The 22314-nt window shown below is 42.1% G+C and overlaps 1 protein-coding gene across 19 annotated transcripts in view; it reads left to right on the top strand.

The window, feature by feature from the left end:
- The window catches only part of AKAP13 (A-kinase anchoring protein 13), a 326662-nt gene that overhangs the window by 257066 nt on the left and 47282 nt on the right, over window positions 1-22314 (top strand). For all 19 annotated transcript variants that reach the window (XR_004627692.1, XM_034667905.1, XM_034667904.1 and 16 more), the window contains 3 exons: window positions 10883-10925; window positions 12680-12812; window positions 19469-19643. Coding sequence is in view for 18 of the 19 variants with exons in the window: in XM_034667905.1 (XP_034523796.1) it covers window positions 10883-10925; window positions 12680-12812; window positions 19469-19643 (351 nt within the window). In the remaining variant the exon portion in view is untranslated. The remainder of the gene's footprint in view (window positions 1-10882; window positions 10926-12679; window positions 12813-19468; window positions 19644-22314) is intronic.

Raw genomic sequence — 22314 nt, 5'->3', positions numbered from 1 at the left:
TATAACCATAACCTGGAGTCCCCCAGGTGTTTTTCATATATATACACACACACACACACACACAATATAATGATCTATATTATTATATATTATTATGTATATTATATATTATATAAAAGTGTCATAATTTTTTATCACTCTTTCTTCCTCTATCACTTCCTTTAAAGTGTTTTTCTGAAACACTGGAGAATACATTACAAACACAATGCGGTTATGTCTGAAAGATATTCTGTTCTATTACCATAGTACAATTATCTAAATTTTGTCCAGCATTAACTTCCTGAGCTCTTCAAAAACATCAAGCTCATGAAGGACAAAGACAAAGATACAATTTTAGTTGGTCAAGCACATGCCAAAAGGATTACATCTGCAAATGATGAATGGAGCTATACGCAGGTTTCAAGACCCATCAGCTGGGGAAGTTAGGTAGATGTCTGGCATCCATAAGCACAGAGCCTTTGCAAATAAAAGATGTTCAGAAACATATTTGAATTGGATCTAAATGTTTGCCATGGAAAGGCAGCTTGTTCTTTGAGAAGCCCCACCTTTTTGTTTTATTTTTAAAATCTTGATTTTTTTTTTTTTTCCGTGAGTAGTTAACAGTTTGAGATCATGATGTAAAGATTTAAATGCTCATCCAGGAGGGAGTGATCCATTAGTTGCTGAAAGACCGTGTATTCAGGAGGCTGAGGCAGAGGGAATAAATAAACTCTACGGTGTTTCTGGTGCATGTTCAGTGTCCCCTGATACAACTCATACTAAAAGACTTGGGGACAGAAGCAGCTGCCCTTCATTAGGGAGATGTTCTGTCTCATGACTTACTGCAGGCCTCATCTTTTTAATTTCCACAGTAGAATTAAGACATGATAGATAACTATCAACCTTGCCCTCGTTTTCCTGATCAGTACCTCAGATCTGGCCTGGTTGGTGTGCCTACTAATGACATCTTCTCAAAGATGCAGACGTGACTCTGCAGAACTACGACTGGGATAGCTTTTCCTGGTTTTGTTTGGGCTAGAGGTTGTGCTGGACTAGAATGAAAATCATTATAACGAAATAGTTAGTGTTGGATTTGATGAGCCTGGGGTGCTGCTAGAGCTCAGTAGCCACAGACAGGAAAGCACCCCTAAGTGAGGCACTTCAGCTCTGCGTAGCCTCCTTCCATGACTAGGGAGCATGCTGTCATGGTGGAGAGTCCACTCCCATAGCAACACATACCCAACACCAACAGAATGTGTCCCACGGAGGGATCTTTTTCCTATATTTTGTGACACACTCTCTTGCCTTGTGCATGAAACACTTCATTAATTTTTCTTCCAAAAAGCAAGGTGGTTTTTAACTGTGTTCTCAGTTGCTAGCCAAACACTATAAATAATGCGGCTAACTCCCAGAAAACACTGTCCTAGAGTGCCAGGAGTTATCGCACATGGAGCTTTTCCTCCTGTTGCTGGGAAATTTTCTGCTCCACTCACTGAGGGGACTGAAATGAGTTAGCAGGCTGTTGTCAAGAGTATAGCTCTAAGCAAGTGTTCAATCCTTCGGTCAGAAGAGGGTACCCTCATTCTAACTTACGTTGTACATTTCATGCACATTTGAATGATTGAGTTGTAAATTAGTTAGCTAGCCCCACAGTTTCCCTGAGTTAGCATATGCTGTAATTGGAGGATTAATCAACTCTAATGACACTTTCTCCTTAGTCCTTCCCCATATACAATTAAACTAATTTTCCCAACTGTATTTTTTTTTTCTGCTCTCGAAACATGATAAATTTTTTCACAAATGTAAAACTTCTGACAGTTGAACAGAAGACTAAACCTTGTGTCCTGTGTGCTGTGCCTTTAAGCCTCAGGGTCACTGGACAGTTCTCGATTTGCCACAGACTCAAATCTTCCAATTCACTTAAATACTCTGCATGATTCATCTCTGGTCATGGTCTTCCTAGCTGAAAGGTTCATAATTAACATCTACACAGTGATTTTAAAGCCTAAAGCATTCAGTACGCTTAAAATGTTTTAGCTAATGTTTTATTGTAAGCACACATTTGGTGGCTGTGTGACCTTGGGCCAGATAGTGAAATTCTTTATGTCAATTACTTGATTAAACGGGGGTAATAATGTGATAAGGCTTAAATGTGCATTTACATAAAGTCCTTAGCATATTTCCTGGCTTTTAATAAGCAGTTGTTACTGTTATGGAGTGAGTTCCCAGTGCCTGCAACAGTGCCAGATTCTGTCTGTCTCTGACCAGAGTGTAAACGTTAAAGAAACGAGAACACCGTCCATCCCTCATGGTCTTTAAGTGGCTGTGTCTTATGAATATGCTGGTCTAGGAACAAAGTACTTTCTAAGCTGCACCTTATTTCACTACTTCCAGCTTCTACCTGCGCTGTGTCTTCTTCCTTCAAAGAAATTAGCTGCTTCTACCACAGCCTTGCATAGCTGTTAACATTTGGGCATTTCTAAAAATGTATGTCTTCTGAGCCTGTTGTCTGGAATGTCCTATTGGGTCATTTTCTAGAAGAGGAAAACAGAGAAACTCAACATTATTTCTAAGCTGGGATCATTTTCTGATATCCATTGATACAGAGGAAAATACTGAGTAAAGGTGATGACTAATGGATCTCTGTGTCATTTTCTGGGGTGGAAAGTTGACAGGAGACAGCTTACTTGGGAACCACAATGGATGAGGATGCTGTCCTTATTCATCTCTTGGCTGTGCTGTCTTGGGGGGAACATGACGAATGCATCTTGCCAGCTCATTTTTTAGGGAATGGGAAAAGCACCGAAACTACCTGCATCTTGTGGGGAAATGCTGGGAGGATGGCCCTCAGAGAAACTGCTCCCAGAGATGTGTTTGGCCCCATTTCTCCTTCTTGCATCAGAGAGGATGGAGTGGAGACTCCCAGCTTGCCAGGAGACATAGTTGATTTCTTGATAGAACTTAAGAATAAACTTCATTTTTGCATATACAGAATAATTCCATTATTACAGATGATTGCTATATAAGAGTATATTTTAAGATATCTCATTGCTTATACCCAGAAGGTGCTTACAAACAGTAGAGAAAGTGCTTGGTTGATTGTATCCCCAGAAGAGCCCTAAACAGGTTAGTGGTGGCGAAGTTAAAAGGAACATTGTACCCATTAGATTTTTTTTTAACTCAGAGGCTTTTAATGAGAAATCATTTTCCCTTCATTTTTCAGGGTGTGTTACCACAAAAAACATATATGTTCCATACATGTTGAGGATACTCCTTAGATATTCGTACAAATAGGTTTTTCCTTATGATCCATGAAATTGTGACAAAAGAGGATACTCAGGTTTTGTGTAATAAAAGAGCTCATTTTCATTTCCAGAATTTGTTTCGCATTTGGAAATAACTTTAGAAAGCACATGAAGAAGGTACCTTTCTTGTTGTACTAGGCGGTCACTGCTAAAAAAGCCAGTGTACATGTATTCGTGCCAGCAGCTGTCTGATCCCTGTTAGTGACGTAGCTGCAGACAGCAGTCTCCGATCATTTCGTATTTATGTGGGGTATTAAGTTGGTGTAGGGCTTTTTCATTTCATTTAGGACAGCAAGCTTTCAGAAAGCCTGACAGAGGAAATTCGTGTATTACTTTATTTATTCAGTAAGCATTTGCATTACTCTTTGCCAGGCACCAGGCTAGGCAGTGGTAGGAGAGGGATGAGCTAAGAGGTACGGTTTCTTTCCTCACCGCATTCACGTAGACAAGAGAACAGGTGCATGTAATAGGGAAGTAATAAATGCAGCAAGTGAAAGAAACATGGGGCTTTTCAGGAGCATCCAACAGAGACGGCTTACGAGGGAGAAGTAAGCTCAAAGTTGAGACCAACAGGAGACCGGGAACGCGGTAGGCGAGTTAGTGCGGACGAGCCACAGAGGTATCACGGTTCTGTTCCAAACCACCGAAATGAAGCAGATACCACAGTAAAGCAAGTCAGGTGAATTATTAGGTTTCCCAGCGCATATAAAAGTTATGTTTACACTATGCTATAGTCACATGTGCAATAACATGATGTCTTAAAAGAGCACACATACCTAAATTAAAAAATACCTTATTGCTAAAAAATGCTAACCATCACCTGAGCGTTCAGTGAGTTGTAATCTTTTTGCTGGTGGAGGGTCTTGCTTCCACATTGGTGGCTGTGGAAGGTTGGGGTGGCCGTGGCAATTTCTCAAAATAGGACAGCAGTGAAGTTTGCCACATAGATTGATTCTTCCTATCATGAACGATTTCTCTAGTATGCGATGCTGCCTGATAGCATCTTACCCACAGTAGAACTTCTTTCAGAGTTGAAGTCTGTCCTCTCAAAACCTGCTGCTGTTCTATCAATTAAGTCTGTGGGCTGTTCTAAACTCTTTGTTGTCATTCCAACTATCTTCATAGCATCTTCACCAGGAGTAAATTACATCTCAAAATCCACTTTCTTTGCTCATCAATAAGAAACAACTCCTCATCTGCTAAGTTTTGTCATGAGATCATGGCAGTTCAGTCCCATCTTCAGGCTCCATTCTAGTCCTAGTTCTCTTGCTGTTTCCACCACATCTGCAGTGACTTCTCCACTGACGTCCTGAGCCCCTCACAGTCATCCATGAGGGCTGGAATCACCTTCTTCCAGACTCCTAATCATGTTGATATTCTGACCTCTCCCATGAATTGCGAATGTTCTTACTGGCATCCAGAATGGTGAATCCTTTCCAGAAGGTTTTCAATTTACTTGCCCAGATCCATGAGAGGAATCACTGTCTGTGGCAGCTGTAGCCGTATGAAATGTATTTCTTAATAAGACTTAAAAGTCAAAATGACTCCTTGATCCATGGGCTGCAGAATGGATGCTGTGTTAGCAGGCATGGAAACAACATGGATCTCCTTGTCAATCTCGGTCAGAGCTCTAGGGTGACCAGGTGCATTGTCAATGAGCAATACTGTTTTGAAAGGTATCTTTCTTTTTTTCCCGGATTAGTGGATCTCAAGAATGGGCTTACAGTATTCAGTAAAGCATGTTGTAAGTGGATGTGCTGTCGTCCAGGCTTTGTTGTTCCACTGACAGAGCACAGGCAGAGTAGATTCAGCCTAGTTCTTAAAGGCTCCAGGATTTTCGGAATGGTAAATGAGCATTGGCTTCAACTGAAAGTCAGCAGCTGCATTAGCCTGTCCTCTGAGCCTTTGAAGCCAGGTACTGACTTCTCCTCGCCAGCTATGAAGGTCCTAGATGGCATCTTCCACTATACGGCTGTTTCATGTACACTGAAAACCTGTGGTTCAGTGGAGCCACCTTCGTGAATGATCTCAGCTCGATCTTCCGGAGAGCTCACGGCAGCTTCTGCGTCAGCCCTTGCTGCCTCACCTTGCAGTGTGATGTTGTGGGGCTGGCTGCCTTCCTTAAACCTCCTGAACCAGCCCTCTGCTAGCTTCACATCCCCTCCCTCCGCCTTCACAGAATGGAAGAGAGTGAGGCCCTTGCTCCGGATTAGGCTTTGGCTTAAGGGAAGGTTGTGACTGGTTTGATCTCTGATCCAAACCACTAAAACTTTCTCCATATCAGCAATAAATCTGTTAGCCTTTATCATTCGTGTGTTCAGTGGAGTAGCACTTTGAGTTCCTTCAGGAACTTTTCCTTTGCCTTCACAACTTGGCTCTTTGACACGAGAAGCCTAGCTCTCAACCTGCCTCAGCTTCCACATGCCTTAATCACTGTGCTTAATTATTTCTAGCTTTTGATTTAAAGTGAGAGACATGTGGCTCTTCCTTTCACTTGAACACTCAGAGGCCATTCATTGTAGGGTTGTTAATCAGCCTAATTTGAATATTTTTTCTAAGAATTGGGGAGGTCTGAGGCAGGGAGGTGGATAATGGCTGGTCCGTTCTCACTGGGCGTGGCGCGTAGTGTCCCAAAACAATTACATTGGATCACTGATCACAGATCACCATAACAAAATAAAATAATAATGAAGAAGTTTGAAATATTGTGAGAATTATCAAGAATGCTTATGGACACGAAGTGAGTAAATGCTGTTAGCAAAATGGCGCTGATAGGCTTGTTCTACATTGGGTCACCACAGACCTTCAATTTGTAAAAATTGCAATATCTGCAAAGTGCAGTTAAAGGCAGTGCCATAAAATGAGGTGTGCCTGCATGTGGAAAGCAAGACCGGGGGATTTGGGTTTCTCATCTGAGGACAGTGGAGTGATTAAGGTGATTAAGGTGATTGATTCAGACGCTTTGGAGAGACCACACTGACGTCAGTGTTGGGGAGCAGAGGTGGCGGATCAGGAGAAGGCGAGAATTCTAGAATACAAAATTAGAAGAACTGGGTGAGATGTGACAGAAGCCTTCAAGGGTGGTGCCCAGATTTCTGTTCTGAGTAATTCTGTAGATGTTAAGTACCACTTACCAAACAAAGGCGTACAGGAGGAGGGGCAGGTCTGGAGGAAAAGAGGAGTCCACTTCCATGCTTGCTCAGTTCGCGCGGCCTGTGGGACATCCCCCAGAAGTGAGCAGTGAGGTGAATGCATCTTGAGTCCAAAGGAGAGCCCTGGCTGAGAGTGGACAGGTGTGTCCATCGTATGCAGTGTGTACGCAAGGGAGGACAGCGAGTGAGGAGGTTTGGGGTGAGGGGGAAGAGAGCCAAACACAGAATCCTGAGAAACACCACCACTCCAGATGTTCTCACTCTGCAGGAAAAAACACCAGCTATAAATTATGGCCATTAAAAATAATGGACTTCTTGTTGTCTTACTCTAGAAAGTAGGTGTTTGTTGGATGAATTTTTTAAGCCATATTGGAATTCTACATATTCAGAAATAAAGATGAAAATTAAATAAATACGTTGTTGGCCTAGACAGGCTTTCCTGGAACGAAACAGGCTCGTTACATGATTCTGTTGAGCCTGGTTTGAGGTGCCTTTGACTTTGTTCTGGAACAGTCTGCGTACACTAACGTCTTCTGTGAACCCACTTCTCAGCCCAGCCGCGGATGCAGCCAGCAAGGCGGGTCTCCTTCTCCGTCCGCATCTCTCCACATCTCCTTAAGTCTAAAACCCTTTTTTCTCTTGGCTCTTCTTACTCCAGTGATGAGGAGGAGTCGCATAGTAAGTAAGCAACTTGGGTGTCCATGGCTGTTCTCCAGAGTCTGACCAGTGCTGGAAATGCTGTCAGCTTAACTAAGAAATTGTCTGGGGACTCTTATCCCTTGCATGCCATCGTTTCTAAGTCACTTGTCTTCATGCTTCGCTTTGAAAATTAATCTGGATGAAGCAGTTTTTGTCTTCTGTACACAACCTGCACTGTTGACCCGGTGGCCTGACTGCAGGGCACAGGGATGTGTTCCTGTCCCACCTTGTACCTGTGTGTACTGAGCACTAATTCACAGAGCTTTCTGTTTGGTAACGTATATTTCATTTTTCCTTGTTTTGCTTTTTTTGTCTCATGGGACATCTAGATATCCAGCTGTGGTACTTAAAAGCTAATGGTAAATTTTTTTCTTCCCACCTTCCAGACATGTCTTTAAAAATACCTTTCCCTTGGGCACCTCACTGGCTAGAGCATGTGATTCTTGATCTCGGGGTTGAGAGTTTGAGCCCCACAGTGAGCATAGAGATTACTTTAAAAAAGAAAGAAAGAAAAAGAGAGAGAGGGGGAGGGAGGGAAGGAAGGAAAAAAGTAACTTTTCTTTGAGGTTACACTCCATGAATTAAGGAGTGGGAGTTATAGATTTATTTCCTTCCTTCCTATCTTTCTTTTGAAACTTTTATTTTTCAATCCTTTTACTACAGTGTGGATTTCAGATTAATATATTCTTAACTGATAATGCCTAGTTTAAAAACTTTGTAAGGTATCAGTTTTAGTAAGCTTGGAAAGGAAATGAATTCTCTCCCCTCCCCATGAAAAATCACTGTTTTCAGTTATGCATGATTTCTAGAATATTTCAGGATTGCTGTTTTTAATGGGAAAAAAACACATTGCTATAAAAAGGTAAATAATGAACTATTTTCATATAAATAATATGAGTCTCAGGGAATTACGATATTCATATAATTGAATACCCTACTTCCTACCACTTACTGACCCTACATTTCAGCAGTATGTAGGTGTCTATTTAAATATTGAGATTTTGTAATTAAGCAGTATTAAGCTCAGAGTGACCTCTTTGCATTGTTCTTACGGGCAAGTACGTTATGTACAGTGAGAGAAAGTTTAGTTATTTTTCTTAAACAGAGGTCTTATTATATTCAGTCCTTTTTTCACAATTAAAAGATGTTTGGTAAATAGGCACACCATGAGATATTTACTTTATACCAGTTGTAATAGGAGGGAAGTTGCGAAAATCCACTTAAAACTTTGAGTGTTCAGAAATTCTCAAGCCTGTTTCAGCTCAAAGTATTTGTGATACCCTGGGAAATAGATCCCACAGATGGCCGCTAAAACAAAGGTCCCAGTGGCATTTCTTCTCCCACTAATGCAAAATTATTAATATAAAACAGCACTGGTTATACAGTTAACCCAACACAATGGAATCATAAAAGTATGGAGGCTTGAAGAGACCTTTGAATCATGTATCTAGCATTCCTCAAAATGTGTTCCTTAAACTCGCAGGTACCAGGGGCGTTAGGGACATGGAGGGGAGAGGGGAAAAAAAGGGTTGGTTCATGGCCACATAAATTGAGGAGACTCCAGTTAAGCTGGTTTCAGATGCTAATGCGCACATTGTGAATTTCCAAGGCGGTGTTCAGTGAGCTGTGTCTTCCAAACTTACTAGCTTGGTACCCACAATACATGCCTGACTATGCATGACCCCTCACAAGACTAGTAGTACTCTGTGGGACGCACTTTGAAAATATTGACTGTGTCCATCCAGCAGTTCTGACCTTGGAACATTATAGTATATTGGGTCTGCAGGTTACTTCAGGACTTTAGGAAAAGCCTAGTTGAAGTACACTGTTGACCTGCAGTAATACTTCAAGGCCAACTTGATGACAGAGTCCCCTGCTTTTGTCTGTAATTCTACCGTAGAAGTAATGTTGGTTATTTCAGCCTCTTAGGTGCTCTGAAAACTTGATGACACTTTAGGAATCTCAGAGGCATTGGTGGATTAATCACTGTTTTCAGAACCACGTCTAAGAGGTCACAGCAAATGAATTGAAATTTTTCCAGCAGTGAAAAGGTTGGAAATCCTTATAAGAGTCAAAGATTCTCCCAGTACTCAGTCACATGTTTGTTCAGTTTTTAATTTATTCAGCAGAAATCGGCTGGGAGCTTATTCTTGGCCAGGCTCTTTGCTGGTTGGTATTTGTCCTCATTGTGGATTTTACTTTCACTTGTTCATATTACTGGGGTGGTAACTTTCCAGGTGAGTGCTTTAGTGTACAACAGAGGCCTGGCAGCGTGAGAGAATTTAATGCTGCTTCTACCATGCAAGGTTCCTCGGGTGCTAAAGGTTTTAAAGCCACTGATCTAAACCACACTCTTGGTTTTTTGTTTAAGTAAATTAAGGCATCTGAGGTTAAACTGCTGACAGTTTCACACCTAGATCATGCAGAAACTCAGGGATAGATCCCAGATCTTCTTACTCTGTTCGTCTTTTGCAACTAGCTGTTACTACCATGCATTGTAAGTGAAATAGAAGAACCCAAATAGGTGAAAGGAAAAACCACAGAGAGCAGTCTTTTGAAGACTTAGAATTGATTTTTAAATTTCTTAGACATTATTCCTTCTTGTTGGCTATTTACGTAGCGAGGGCTACCATTTTGCATTTCTATTCAGAATCTAGAGTGGGTTGGACATTTAAGAGTTTTAAATGCTGGTAATATGGTAGTGGAACATCTTCAAATCTATCAAATTAAAATATTACTCACAATAATCTCAGGTCCTTGAAACCCACCTGAAGGAAGAAGTGTGTGTTCTGTTCGAATTATAACAACAGTGGTACTTGTGAACAGACTTTGCCTACCGGGAATTATCCACAGAAAGTATGTCTAACCTGATCTCCTAAAAATTGGAAACCGTTTATCTTCGTGTGATTGAGACCTTCTCATCTAAGTCCTCAAGTAGCTCAAGCTTTATTAACGTGTTGTAGATAAGAGTGTAATGTTCTTTTTGTCTGCTCCACTTACTGCCCTGCTGTCTAACCTAGCCTTACTTGTAATGACCTGCTTCACTTAATGGTCCGGTCGTCCTGGAAGGAGGAAGGATGCCTCTGCCCTACACATTGTCAGTGTCAGCCTGGCAAGGACCTTCCCCTGTGTTTTATCTCCCTCGTCTCACAGATGAGGAAATGAAATCCAGAGATCTCACCCCAAATTAGTGACAAGACCAAGACCTGATAAGCCAGCTCTGATGCCCTTTTCCTGTTCACTGCTCAATTTCCAGGAATGCTCACGAAAATATCAGATATACATTAGCTAGACTTTTTGCTATGGAAACATATGAAAGCAGAATGACAGCATGCAGAATACAATACTGAATTTTCGATTTTATGTTCTTCCTGTGGTGTCATCTCAGAAGGATGGCCTGTGGAAACGGAGCCTTGACAAGAACAGGAATTAAACCTGTTTCATGTGTGTTTGAACATGAGGAAAAAATGTTGTTTGGGGGCTTGCTCACTAGCTTGAATCCTGGATTAAATTTTTTGTCCTGGGGAATTCACTCCTGTTGCCGCCTGCTTCTAGTTCCAGTATTGAGGGGTTTGAGTTGAACTTTTCCTTCTTCCAAACCTTTGCTTAAACAGAGAAGGCACCACGCACTGGCTTTCAGATGCTGTGTCTGCTCTACGTGTTGTCGTAAACATTCTAAACATCTGCTCCGTCATCCAGGCACAGCCCTTTGGTTCCAACGTTTTCTCTCCCATTTCTGTTTTCCAGATTCACGGCCTTTCCACAGTACCAGTGCCAACCTGACTGAGAGGTACTGCACGTTTATTTTGTTACTCCTTTCCCCAAAACGAAATGAAGGAAACGCAGAATGTCTTAGGACATTTAACTAAGTCAAGCAAGCAGTGAATTCAGCTCTTACTTCCTTGGGTGATCAATTTGGAATAATGGCTACACATGGTTTGTAAAGAAGGCTCTATCCTTTTTAAATAGTGCCTTCAAGAGTCTTTTACTTTTGTTCTCTACACTATCGCGACAATACATGTTTGCATTTATTCAGGAAAGGAAACACTTGTATTTGACTCTGTGAACTATTGTACTCTGCTTATAGGAATTGTTTGTCCCTAAGCCTGACAACATTTTGTTTCTGTGTGTGTGTGTGTGTGTGTGTGTGTGTGTGTGTGTGTTCGTGTGCGTGCGTGCACGCTTGCCCACAGTATTGCTACCTTAGCCATTTTAAGCTTTAAAAAAAGTCATTTTCTTCTGCCTGCATGGTTATGGTACACAGCTCTGTCCAAGTAAGTGAACTGGTTCTTTACTTGACAGAAGCAGCAGATTTGTATTTTGACTCATTGTTTATTTTTATATTCCTCTTGTCATGCTTACGGGGTTCGAAAGTATTCTAATGGAAGCGTAATGGGGGTTCTGATTATTGCCCTGCACTTAAGCTGCTCTCCTTTTCACAGAGGCCTAAGTCGTGACTCAGTGATCCCGAACTCTCAGTATGAATGCTGCTTTGCATTTCTGTGATAGTTTGTTTATCCTTTGTCCTCTAGAGCAGTGGTGTTCTCACACCATTTCCCCTTTATCGTAATAACAGGCTGCTTTATTTTGTAAGTAATACTTTATACATAAACAGACCTTAGCTGTTGAAGAGGACTGTTCCCCTAGTTGTGTCTCTGTCCTCTCTCAGAGGCGCTTGAGGTAAACACAACTTCTCTGTGGAAGAGTTCTTAAAATAATGATTGTAGAACAGTAAGAAAAGTAGTATAAGTAGATTCCTTTTCTGTGTAATGGATTGTGTATACAAGTGCCCAGCATTGTTTGAGGAAATGAACCATTCTGAATTTCCTAAGCTCCAAACCTGTCCATCATAGATGGACTTAGATTCTTCTAACCTTCCAGAGAGCGAGTAGATCAGTGCATCTGGATCTGTGCAAAACTCCTAAAATGGATCTTACTATACTCTTCTCCTAAAATTGTGCAAAGCTATATGCATCAGTATTGATTGCCCAGTGTGCCAAAAGACTAAAAAAGATATGTGGTTTCTACTTTTAGGGAACTTGAATATGCATTCAGTAGTAAGAATTCCTGTGTCTGCAACCTTTATTAACATATCCATCATTCCATTATTGTATTTGAGTTTCTGCTCAAGCACCTACTTGATGCAAAGATGTTTTTAATTTGAGTGCTATTTTAGATTAAGCAGTTTCAAATAAAATAATAAATGAATAATTGACAGGCCATGCTTCGTACCAGGTCACTGAAAATCTGTTACTCAGACATTAATGGCTGATACAAGAAAATGTAGACAGGTTTTGGCACCGGAACGTGGGCATTGTGATGTGCTCTGTTCTCAGCTCTTACTGTGTGGAACCACTCAGCAGCCTCTGTCCGTCTCTTGCTTGGCTTCCCGTTCTCATGTGTGTATATAAGTTGACTGTGACTTGTAGCTAAAATGATATATGGTTACAGAGAAACGTATTTTTTAATCTGTGTTTAACTTTTAAAAATTAACTTCTGCAGTCTTCTTTTTAAAAAAAAATCAATTTCCTTGTTTTTATTTAGCATAACAGAAGAGAGCTATAGTTTCCTGCCACAAAGCCCCTCCAAGAAAGACTTTGAAGGGAAGAGTGGAACAAAAGTCAGTCGTACATTCAGCTACATCAAGAATAAAATGTCCAGCAGTAAGAAGAGCAGAGTAAGTACCATCGTGGCCCTTCCTTGTGTGGCCGCCTCAGTCGCTCACCGATGGGCTCCTGTCACAGCCTGCATTCACCCAGAAAGTAATGAAATAATGGGGACATAAGGAAATAAACCCATAAATCTTTGAAACAGCCTAATATTTGAAGAAAAATAACAGCAAGAAAAATAGCGACAAAAGGTCATACCGCTAATTGGGTTTTTACTGTATGCTAGGAGCTTTCCATGTTATTTTATATAATCCTTTCCACAACCATATAAGGCAGACATTGTCTCCCTTTTCTGGGGGTGAGCTACCCTATCTGGGTGTGTGCCCCCTACGTTAGTGGAACAGAGGGCCAAATCTGGACCTCTTTGGCTTCAGATCCCATACTTTGAAGCACATGCTTTAATTGATAAACCAGGTTTCAAATGTACCTGCGGGGGGGAGCGCCTGGGTGGCTCAGGCTCTTGATTTCAGCTCAGGTCATGATCTCGAGGTTGTGAGATGAGGCTCCACACTCAGCGGGAAGTCTGCTTGTCCCTCTCCCTCTGCTCCTCCCTTCACTCGTGTGCGTGCTGTCTCTCAGATACATGAATAAATAAAATCTTTAAAAATAAGTAAATAAAATAAAATGTACCTGAAGGATTTTATGCCAAGATCAGGGGATTTAAAATATTTATATTTGGATTTAGAGGTTAGAAAGATTGTCCTACAGAATATTAAAAGAACTTTAAAAACAAAAGTGGATTCCTAGATCTAGTCCCAGCTGGATCTGCATGTTGCAAACATGAATCCTCTTAGTGAGTGAGGTTATGTTAAAGTACTTAAAAATTTTTTGTCTATTTTTTTCATACTCATAGGAATATTTAAAATATAAAAATAACAAGATAAAAATCACCTGTAAAAACCCCACATAGAGATAACTACTCTTCTAATTTTTTTTAATGTATTTTTAAAAGAAAGGAAGACAAGGAGTTACTTTTCTTATGCTGATTCCCAATGCTAAACCAAAACCAGTTTACTGTCAAATCAGTGGGAAAAAACTTTCTGCCTCCCACTTCCCCTGTACTCCATTCACCCACACATGCACCCTCCAGCAAAATAAATAACAACAACAACAAAAGTTTTTAGTGGAAATCAGCAAAGGAGTTCTTGCAAGGAATCACTATATATAAATAAATGCGTTTGCATGCACATGATATGTACATACATAGAAGTAAGGGAATGAACACACGCTGAACTCAAGGATATTACTGTAAAAGTTCACCCCTCGCACTACCCCCAGCAGCCCTCCAATACAACAGGTTTTTTAAGCCCTCAGTTAAGTGGGCTGGTGGAAGTAGAGCTAATGTATCTTACGAGGTTTTGTAAATAAGATCTCTTTCTTTTAGCAAATGCTAGGTTCGGTCCTCAGAGGAATTTTTCCACAAAACCTGCCACCGGAATTGTGTTTTCATTTTTCCTGCCCAGGTGCAGAAGGGGAGGAAAGTGGGCCAATCAGGAAAAAACAGGGAAAGATGCAAGGAGTCTAGCAAATTGTTTCTAGCATAATCATATATACACATATTAACTTCAGACATATCCTTGTTTAATCATTTAAAAAATTCAGGTTAAAGAGGGCAGAATGTTTATCGGTGTTCCACAGATTGGCAGCAAGGCTTAAAATACAGCCTTATCTATTTGACTTACCACTGCTGGCTTGGACACTGGTTGGCATCCACAAAAGACAGTGTCCTTGCAGAGATCAGTTAAATTAGCCAACTGTTATGAAATGACTTGTGTAGGTGGTCTCAGTATTCTGCCAGGTGCTAGTAAGCTCCTGAAGAACTAAATAAAGATTGTCGTCTTTACTGTGAGAAATTTTATGATCTATTTGGACGCTTTCTAATGTGTTTGTTGTTTTTGTTCTGTTTTTAAAATGTGAGGTCTTCAGTTAGAAGACCAGTAACTAAATGGAGAGTCCCCTTTCCATCCCATCTCCCCAGTGACGACGTTCACTTTCAGGGCAGGGCCGTGAATGCACCACAGATCACATTAATGAAGAAATACAAACAGATATAAACAAAACAATGTAAGGTCAAGTTTAGAAACTGGAACCTGACCTTTAAAAAAAGGCTCATCCCATCCTCCTTATTTTAAAACTGAAGCCCAGAGAACTGTGCTTCAGGCCACAGAACTAGGTAATATTAACTAAATAACCTGTTGGCAGGCTGACTTCTAAAAATTAGTACACCTCATTTCATGCTCACTCAAACAAAATGTAACCATTACAAAGCAGTGTCTTTTTAACTTTTTAAATAACTAAGGACTGGAGCTTGCTAGTAGATAGAGAAAGGGAGGAGAAGAGAAGGAAATTGTCAGAGCAGAGTCTGTCACCCCTGACAGAGACTCTTCAGTTGACCTTTTGAGTCCGAGCATCTCCTTTGCCAAAATGACGACACTGTTTTGCAATGAGACTGGTTCCTCTTTCACACGTGGCTTCAGGATTTGGTCTTCGGGGGCTCGTGCTGTCTCTGGCAGTGGAAACTCTGAAAAAATTATGAATCTGGGGGCACCTGGGTGGCTCAGTTGGTTAAACGTCTGCCTTCAGCTCAGGTCATGATCTTGGGGTTCTGGATTTGAGCCCCTCATTGAGCTCCCTGCTCAGTGGGGAGTCTGCTTCTTCCTCTCCCTCTGCCCCCCCCCGCCCTGCTTGTGCGCGCGCTCTCTCTTTCTCTGTCTCTCAAATAAATAAATAAACTTTTAAAAAAATTACGGATCTGTAACCTGGGATGGCCATCCTTCACATATCAGGTGTTTAGAAAAGTGCCCACTGGCCAAATATATCAAGAAGGTTAAGAGTCATCTTTCATATAGAATAGCTCGCTTTTGTGAATTACCAAAAGATACTAAGAAATAGGGGAAATAGTGTCAAGTTACATTAAATACTCTGAGTTAATATGCCATAGCACCTACGGTAGAGCTTTACCACACAGAAGTGTTTTGTTCTCTAAATGGTGACAAGAATAAATGAGTATTTTCTTAGTGTGAGGAAGCTCATTCTGTTTTTCTTAGCTATTGACTGTTACTTCTCCGTAATGTTAAAACAATTGAAAGTGCTACTATAGATAGTAACAATAGGGTTGTTTGGTTTTTTTTTATGAAAACGATAGAATTTTACTTATTTTAAATTATTTTTAAAAGAGCTGCTATTATGCGGTTCCTGGGTGGCTCAGTCAGTTAAGCATCTGCATTCGGCTCAGGTCATGATCTTGGGATCCTGGGATCGAGCCCACGTTGGGCTCCCTGCTCAGCGGGGAGTCCATTTCTCCCTCTGCCTCCTCCCCCTGTTCATACTCTGTCTCTCTCTCTCTCTCAAGTAAATAAATAAAATCTTTAAAAAAAAAAAAAGCTGCTATTAGAGATCATCTGATCTACTTTTATTAACACATTGTACAGTGTAATCATCCTGTTTCTTTTAAAGGAAAAATGTAAGCATTTACTGAAGATACATTAAATTGCCACCTGTAAATTCTTAGTAAAGTGTCTAGGAATGGTTTGGAAATTTTTATTTTCCTTACAATTCAGCATGATATATGTATTCATGTAAAAATAGTTTATAGTTACCGACTCATAGTCTCAATTATTATTTTGATCTATTAAATGTGCTTAAGAGTTAATCTATGTGTCACAACTCTTAATATTCTAAGGAGTCAACAGTAGCCAAAAAAATTATTTGTATTTTTCCTGTAGCACTGAGATTTATATATCTATCTAGATAGATAGATAGCTACGGGATTTGAGAAACCGAGTACTGATCCTTCCTATGTGCTTTTAAAAATTAGCAGTATCTGGCATGAGTAATTAAATGTATTCATTGTTTTTTCAAAGGGGGTGAGCCTAAACAGGAAGTACAACAGGAAGACTGGCAGGTTCTGCTTTTGTCTTTTCGTATCTTCTGATAGTACCATTTCCTGCTAAGTATGCTTGCTTGCTACAGAGTATTAAACACTCATGTGCACCATGAGCCATTCACAAAGGGAGTGGAGGGAGCCCCTTTAGACCATCCTGTCACACTCATGTTCTTCTTTGAGCTTTCCTCCTCACAGACAGCTAGGAGATGGGCAGAAACTTTCTACAGAAATTCTTACTCTGACTTGAAGTGGGCGTTTTGGGGGCAAGGGATGCCTTCCTGCCGAGCTGCTGCTGTCTGGCTCTGCCTCCTTGGGCCTGTGTTCCCTATAAAAGAGCCTCACAGAGGTGCCTGCTAGAGCGTGTTTGCAAGGGCTGAAGGCTGTGTGAAATCCAGTTCTCTGACTGGTTCCTTCTCTGATCAGAAATGTGCAGCGTGACGGTGGCCTCACGAAAGCTTTTACAGTTGTCCGAGTGCCCTCGGCTCTTCTCATTATAATTGTTCAAAATGGTAGGTGGGGGAAAGCGAGAACTCATTTTCCTTCTTAGTGCCCTGGTATAGGTATTTCCTGCATCCATCCCTGTGATACCGGCAGTTCCTACTTCCCTATGTTGTTGAACATGGAAAAGTCACGCTTGAGAAAACAACTGGTCGTCATTTGACCACAGGCGAAGTTTACCACAGACTTCACCAAGTGCTGTTCTTCAGAAGCATACATTATGGTTCGGCATAATGAGAAGTCTTCTTAAGTAGATGTGTTCCTTAACTTCTAAGTGTCAAAAAACTAGCCTCGGTCCTTCCAGAGTGTCCATCTTGCACCTGGAGCACTGTCCATCACACTATATTTTGGGGAATTCATTTTGTTTCATTTCCCATGTCCGTTGTAACTGGGGTGGTTAGCTTTGCTGGCAGCATGCAAATAGTTAAGCCTGTCTTAAGGAAACAAGCAGCCTCAGCCCTCCCTCCTTCCCTTTCTCAACCAGTCCCTGGCTTCCTCTTACGGTTTCTCTGATGGCAGCTCGAAGCTGCTGAGCTCTGCCCTGCCGGCATGAGCCCCTCCTTCTGTGAGAGCACATTTCCTGGCATGGGGGTCGAGTCATGTCGGTAAAATGGGGTCGGTTTCATGATGTACCCCTCATAACAGTGAAATTCATAGGACATGGGGAGGTAAGAGTTTGACTTCTTTAGAGCACTAAATTCTAATAAACAGAGAAAGATAATGGGAGTTTATTGTTTTGTTTTTATCCTTGGAAGAACTAGTTGGGCTAATTGCACAGGACGAGGGTATTTATTATTTATTCGGATTTGATGGGCATTGCAAGGCTTGAGAGAATGTTAGTTGCCATAGAAGATTTTTTTTCAACTTTTGGAGCACGCTTTAGCTTTCTTAAGCAAAGAGGCAGATGCTTTTCGGCTTAACATTTATGCGTGGAGAAGCCTGCAGCAAAATTTAGTTAAGAGAAAGAAATTATTTGAAAAAATTCCACTTGTTATTGATTGGTACTAGAATATTACGTACTTGAGCGGTTACTGATTGTCACTCAGAACAGTTTCCTGTTTTGTAAAGTGAAATACTTTGTTTTTCTCCCTCTCTTCTTAGTTTTTATAGTTCTAAAATGTAGCAGTTCGGTTCTTAGATTTTTATTGCATGTGTTCTGTTAACCAAGGACTGTACATGAATCATACTTGGCCAGCACTCACCGGTTCAGTACAGCGGATAGGCTCTGAATTAGGATGTCGGGAGACCTGGGTTGTGATGTTGACTGGCGATCACTTGCCGTGTGACCCTTTGTGAGTCAACACACCTCTCCAGCCCCTGGCAGTAGAGTTGGTGAATGAGAGCAGAGCTGTGGAGTCAGCCAGTTCCGGACCTTATTGCCAGCATGGGCAGTTCCTGGCGTGTGGCCTCGGATACAGTATTAAATATCTCTGAGCCTCAGTCTCCTCAAACGTGCCGTGAAGATCTAACTAGTACTTCACTGGGTTGTTAGGAGAAAATACGTGTAAGTCTCCTGCTGTCGTGCTTGGCACATAGCAGCTGTTCAGAATTGTAGCTGGCATTTATCATCTTCATCTTCTCAGTTGTACAATGGGAAGTGTGATGCCCACCCTGCCCGCTTCAGAGTTACGGAGTCAGATGCAGTCATGTACGTAGAAGACATTGATTCCAAGTGTAAGGCGTTTCGTAGTTGTCATGATCATGAACTTCGGGGTACCCATGTCGCAGGAAATTTTTTAGATGACAACAATGGTATGTGTGTTTGTGGGGGACAGTCAATACTTCCGGCTAGAGGAGGTCTGAGAGGAACCCGTGAGGAATGCTTCCTGCCTTCCCATCGTCTTCTCTGTCCCTGAGGCTGATCCGAGAATGGCTGCCATCCTTTCTGCTCCCTGCCTGCAGCTGGCTCTCAGTTCGTTGCTTGCTTCCTCCATGGGCCATGCTTGGGCTTGCTGAGGAGGGTTCATAGGCCACCGCAGAGTCCCCTCCTCCCAATCCAGAAGCCTCTTCCCAGGGTTGGTCCTGGGACATTGTGTCCATCGGTGTGAACGCTGCTGAGCAAGCAGCCGACAGAACTGCTTAGCCTGCCCGGTCTTCCCGTAGCGTTTCCATTGTGGCTGGAATGCTCACAACTTACGAAAACCATTGTCCAGGACAGTGTTTATAACTTTCATCCAAAACATTCACCACCACCCACTGATGACCCCGTGCCACCTGGGTGCCCAGGTAAGGGGAGGGCCTTCTGGTGTTCAGCTAACTGTTGGTTCTTTTCTTTGTCAGGAAAAGGAAAAAGAGAAAGAGAAAATTAAGGAGAAGGAGAAGGATTCAAAGGAGAAGGACAAGGACAAGAAGACCGTCAATGGGCACACTTTCAGCTCCATCCCTGTTGTGGGTCCGGTCAGCTGTAGTCAGTGTGTGAAGCCTTTCACCAGCAAGGACGCCTACACGTGTGCAGGTAAGCGACACGCCTCTTCCTGCGAGGCGCAGCGCTCTTGGAAAGCTTGTTCCGGGTTTCCTGTCCATCCACCCGTGTCCCCTCCTGGCGTGTGTGGAGAGGTCAGCCTGTTAGGTCTGTCTTAAACATCCTGTATGTCGTCAGTTCCAGATGGAGAACATACAACCTGTCCGTTTTTACGGAGAGCCCCAATCTCTTACATTCTGTTCCATTGTCCCCAAGCCCCTGCCTGTCCCAGAAGTCTGTGTCAGCATCAAAACAGCCTCCTCGCCTCAAACTCTAAAGCTGTACAGCAGTCCCTCATCAGGCCCTATGCGCTCATTTTTTATTCTGGTGCTTTGATGGATGCTTCAGCCATTTACCAACATCCAGTCGTGGTGACTGCCAAGGGAAGGGACCTGCACATGCGGAGACATCCCATAGTGACCTGTAGCTGACCTGCGTCAGACCACCCTAAGGCCAAGGCTGTGAACGGAGCACGGGTCCTGGTTTGGATAAGATACTGGGCAGAGGATGGCTAGCTTGTTTTGTCTTAGACTCCGTGGGCTGGATGGTCCCTGCACAGCTACTGAACTGTGCCGTTGTCATGCTGAAGCAGCCTCGGGGATACGTACACCAGTGAGCATAGCTGTGTCCAGTGAAACTTCACTGATGCTGAAACTGGAATTTCATGTGATTTCTGTGTGTCACAAAATACTGGTCTTTTTTTTCCCCCCCTACCATTTGAAAAATGTAAAAACCATTCGTAGTGTTTGGGCCATACAGAAATAGGCTGTGGGCCGGAGTCGGCCCACACGCCCTGCTCTCTAAGGCACCATGTCTCAGAAACGCTGTTGTTGGATGGATAGAAAGTAGTCATATCGGCAGCGCACACCGAGGTAAATCGGTGAGGCTGCCCGTGGCCAGAAGGGACCAGTGTGGAGATCCAGCCACCGCAGGCCCAGCCTAGTCACCCAGGACGCTGCGGTGATCAGCACCGTGTTATACCGGTAACCACGTCAGACAAAATGGTGACTCGTTTACGCAGTCGGACGTCGTGGCGTTGTCTTGTTTTCAGTCATTTGTGTGGAGCATCCCAAGTGATTTGTTACCAAAAATAATTAACTTACTGGATGTTGAAGTTTTTAAAAGCTTGTTTGAGCAGATTCAAAGCTACTGCAAAGATTATTTCCACGTATTTGCTTTCTTGAAGAGAGGAGTATAAGCTAGCCCGCAGCCCGGCTTGTTGCTGCCGCAGCTGTCGTAACTTTCTGAATGACTGGCTTTATCATCACATTCTTTTAAGATGACCGTGGTGGACATATTCTATCCCAAATGTTGTGTGCAGCCCTGTTGGCTGTACTGTCCTATTTAAAAAAACAAAAAAAACCAAAAAAAAAACACCCACCTCATGGGAGGAGCTTTCATCAAGATCTTTATGCATATCATACACGCTTAAGCCCTCCTTCCTGCACAACTCACTAGGAAGTGGAGAGTTCCAGCAGAGTGGTAAGTTTTATGTGACCTCTAGAAAACAAGAGGCCACCACTGTCTGCTACCTCCTGCATGTTTATTTTGGGGCCCAGGTTCTATTAGGCTCTTTCCTGGGACACCAACTAAATGTCCTCTGGTTAGTTTCTTAGCCACTTGACACAGCTCCTTGATACTGGAATAACTTGGTTGCCTAGGGCAGTAGTCACCAAGGACTTTTTAGTATGTTCATGTATCATTAAAACATTCTTAGCCTACTTGCACAGGGTATATATATTTAATGCAAGAATTACATGCTTGTCCTGTCTTATACTTATAAAGAGCGCCTGGGTGGCTCACTCAGTTTAGCATCTGACTCTTGATTTCAGCTCAGGTCATGATGTCAGGGTTGTGAGATTGAGCCCTGCATTGGGCTCTGTGCTGGGCATGGAGCTTGCTTAAGATTCCCCCCCCCCCATAAAGAAAGGAAAGGAAGAAAGGAGAAGAGAGGAGAGGAAGAAAGCAAAGAAGGAAAGAAAAGACAAAAGAAAGCTCATTATAGGAATAAGAGAAGTCAGATTTGCCATTTTCTTGTTTGCTGTTTATTACTCTTAATAATATTATCTTAGGTCAGTGGTTTCTTTGCAGGAATTTGTGTAAGCTACTTTTTCATTTTATTTTAGTTGGAACTAAATGTAATCCATAAGCTCACTTCATTGAACACCTGTAAATTTCTGTTCATCACAGCATGCTGAAGTAAGTGAATGAAGAGAAACCTCTAGCGTGTCTCAGGTGAAACTGCCCAACATCAAGGGCTTAGTGAGGCACCAGCATATCTTCTGCATATTAACTGTTTCTCTTCTAAGTCAATATAAATGAAAGCTGTAAAATCTTCCTCCTGTATCCCAAAGAATCACTTTGTGTATCTGTCCTGCAAAGTGCTGTTCTCCCATTTGAGGAGCACTGGTCTCAGAGAAAAACAGAAAGACCTCATATTTCTTGATTGGACAGTATGAAATTGGTATCAAAGAACTTCATCGTGGAGCAGACTGAACACCTGCTTTCTGCTATAAGACAAAAATATGCAGTGCAATATATTAAAAAAAAACCAACAACAACGAATACATAACGGAGCCTGCAGAAAGGAGAATCCCTGAAGGAACTCAGAATCAGAGCACTAAAGAGCCTCCCCCTTAGTAGGGCACAGGATGTGTGGCCGCAG

Source organism: Ailuropoda melanoleuca, chromosome 9 (assembly GCF_002007445.2).
Source record: "Ailuropoda melanoleuca isolate Jingjing chromosome 9, ASM200744v2, whole genome shotgun sequence".
NCBI classification, from domain to species: Eukaryota; Metazoa; Chordata; class Mammalia; order Carnivora; family Ursidae; genus Ailuropoda; species Ailuropoda melanoleuca.
This window is presented reverse-complemented; position numbering and strand designations above follow the sequence as displayed.